We start from the raw sequence: 2,785 nt of genomic DNA, 5'->3' as shown, positions 1-2,785 counted from the left end.
ATCTAACTCTCTAACGCTGCATTGCTGTGATGTTTGATAACAGATCTCTTTTTGCCCTCTATATATGTTTCAATGTCTCATCCTTGCTCATCACAGCCTGGTTCGATGCAATGCTCTGCCCTTGTGCACTGCATTGCTTACCTTGTTATAATAGAGTACAGATAATAAATCATGGGGGACTTTTCCTACTAGATGCCCAGTGTCCTCATTCACACGTCACACTCTGAACAGGAGGTGATGACCAAGACGAGGCTGGAAAAATATCTGGAGTTTTATGAAATTCAGGAAAATATTAGCAATGGTGCTCTGTTTCAAAAAAGACAAAAAATAACAAAAGTCAGAAAACTCATGAATAGGGTGACAGATGTTTGCCCTGCTGATGGGCAAATGACGTGTCTTCTTTGTCAGCTGATGTACCAGCTACACTGACCTCTATTATTATCATTAGTCTGACCTTCACTGTGTCTGACCTGTGTGTTGCAGGACGAGCGCTTCCCCGACGGCACAGGGCAGGACTCAGGGATCCATGTTCACTCTGTCCTGTGCCTCCCCATTCTCACTGCCATCGGGGACCTCATTGCCATCTTGGAGCTGCACCGGCACTGGGGCAAGGAGCCCTTCAACCTCAGTCACCAGGAGGTCAGTCTGACCCAGACAAAACACATCAAGAAACACAGAACTCACAGAACTACAGTTAGCCTGGTATTCACCTTAATCTGGATCTGTTTAAGATCTTTATTAGATTTGTGGGGTTCAGTTGATTGTGGAAAATACTTAATAATGCTGCATTTTTGTCTCCAAGGATTTTGTTAATGAAATACATTCTATAAAATGGCAGTGCCATAAGCTAGAAAATTACTTGTAACTTGTTGTTACTCGTAACATACAGCTTGTTCAAGCAACTGTAGTCACAGTGAAGATTCACATTTGAGATTTAGAACTTTCCATAAATAAACCATTTGTTGAATGTTTAAAATTATTCCCTTATTCTGTAAAAATCTCATATATATGTTGCCATCTTATATATTTGCAAACAGCGGCTGAAAAAGAGGTTTACGAGAGCGGTGAAAGTTAACCAAAACATTAAAGTTGCAGGCTGTAAAGCCAAACCAATAATCTGTGAGACACTAAAACTTTCTGTACAGGTGAGGGGAACAGCAGAGTTAAGTGAAAATGCTCTGTGGGTTTGTCACTAAGAGAAACCCCTTTCACAAACGCCATTTTACCCCTTTTTCATGTAACCATATGTATTTGTGCAGTTTTAATTTTGCATTGCTTTAATTTTAATCCACAATGCTAAACATGCAGATAAAGCCGTGTTACAGGTGTGAGTGTGCGTCCCCAGAGTGGCTCTGAATCTGTAGGCTAAATGGCTGTTCTGTGATTATGAGACTGCCTGATGTGCAGAACAGATAATTATGTTGATATGTGATATGAGCTGATTAAACCTTGGAAATGTAAGATAACATGTGTTAATTGTAATATATTGGGGTTTTTTTGGGAGCTAAGCTTCACTTTCTTTTCCAGGTTGCAACAGCTAATTTAGCATGGGCATCAGTTGCTATTCATCAAGTACAGGTGAGCAAACTTCCACTGTTGAAATTTGAAATTGTACATCGTAGCAGACATACTGTACTGTAACACTTCACTAAAGACTTATCTAGAAACAAGGTGAACCCTTCCCACTTATTTTTATCTTGGATGACTTTGTTTGTTCTGGTTCTGCACTGGTGTTTTCATGGGGAAATCCACTGTGTACAGGAACTGGGTTGTCACTGGGCCCAGTCCAATCAGCTAAGCCATAGATTCAACAAACAGCTCCCTGAGGACGTCATTATGCCCCAGTGCTGTTTTTATATGAACAGATAGCCTACACCTCAGAGAAACGGCGTCCCACTGCAGCACTGGCCACAGTGGACCTCTGAGCCTCAGCTAGCGGTACAGTTAGCTGCTCACTGCAGAGCACTCTGTTGTTACTGAAACTCATGAAGGTGGCACACAGCCAAGAGTATAGACAGCTAGTTGGTTTGTTTATATGCAGGAAGTTGTATGTGTTCTGCGAGAAATGTGTGATACGTGTGAGTGCCGGGTCATAATCTATTTTTATTTGTTTCTAGGTGTGCAGAGGCCTCGCCAAACAGACTGAGCTCAATGACTTCCTACTAGATGTGTCAAAGTAAGAGCTGCTGTTGGGACAGTTTACCTGATTTAACACTAAATGAATGCTGCTGAAAACATAAAAACCTTGTATTTAAACCATATTCTTATTATAGTATAAGAAAATTAAGATATGGTCTCTGAAATGAGTTAGTGTCTCATCTTTCCTCATGTCAGGTCAAAGGTTAAATAAAACCTTTTGCTCACACAGTGGAAGAAATTATTGCATTTTAGGCAATTTAGCTTTCATGTCTTGAATGTGAACGTCATCAGAGCTTCCCATTTGTCAAACATGTCAATGCGCCATTTCTTCTTTTCGCACAGAACATACTTTGATAACATTGTGGCAATAGATTCTCTACTTGAACATATTATGGTGAGTGTGATTTCTGCACGTATGTTTTCATTTACATTGTCTTCAAGGCTACACATCCGGGGAGTGTGTGTTAGGTTATGTGTGTTAAAAAGAGTAGGAATGCTGCTGTAATACTGATACACACAGGGCATCTCGATGCCTGAGGGGCACTGCTAATATTTCCTGACAATACATATGTATGTGTACATGTAATAATAATAGTGATATTAGTTATAATAATATATATAATATATTATTATTATAATTATTCAG

At 39.9% G+C, this 2,785-nt stretch overlaps 1 protein-coding gene across 1 annotated transcript in view; it reads left to right on the top strand.

Annotated features, from left to right (window-relative positions):
• The window catches only part of pde10a (phosphodiesterase 10A), a 45,590-nt gene that overhangs the window by 29,658 nt on the left and 13,147 nt on the right, over nucleotides 1–2,785 (top strand). The window contains 3 exon segments of the mRNA XM_046071063.1: nucleotides 1,528–1,578; nucleotides 2,118–2,176; nucleotides 2,482–2,533. Of these exon segments, the coding sequence (XP_045927019.1) occupies nucleotides 1,528–1,578; nucleotides 2,118–2,176; nucleotides 2,482–2,533 (162 nt within the window).

This window comes from Micropterus dolomieu, linkage group LG15 (genome assembly GCF_021292245.1).
Source record: "Micropterus dolomieu isolate WLL.071019.BEF.003 ecotype Adirondacks linkage group LG15, ASM2129224v1, whole genome shotgun sequence".
NCBI classification, from domain to species: Eukaryota; Metazoa; Chordata; class Actinopteri; order Centrarchiformes; family Centrarchidae; genus Micropterus; species Micropterus dolomieu.
Note: the sequence above shows the minus strand (reverse complement) of the source record. Positions and strands in the feature narration are given on the sequence as shown.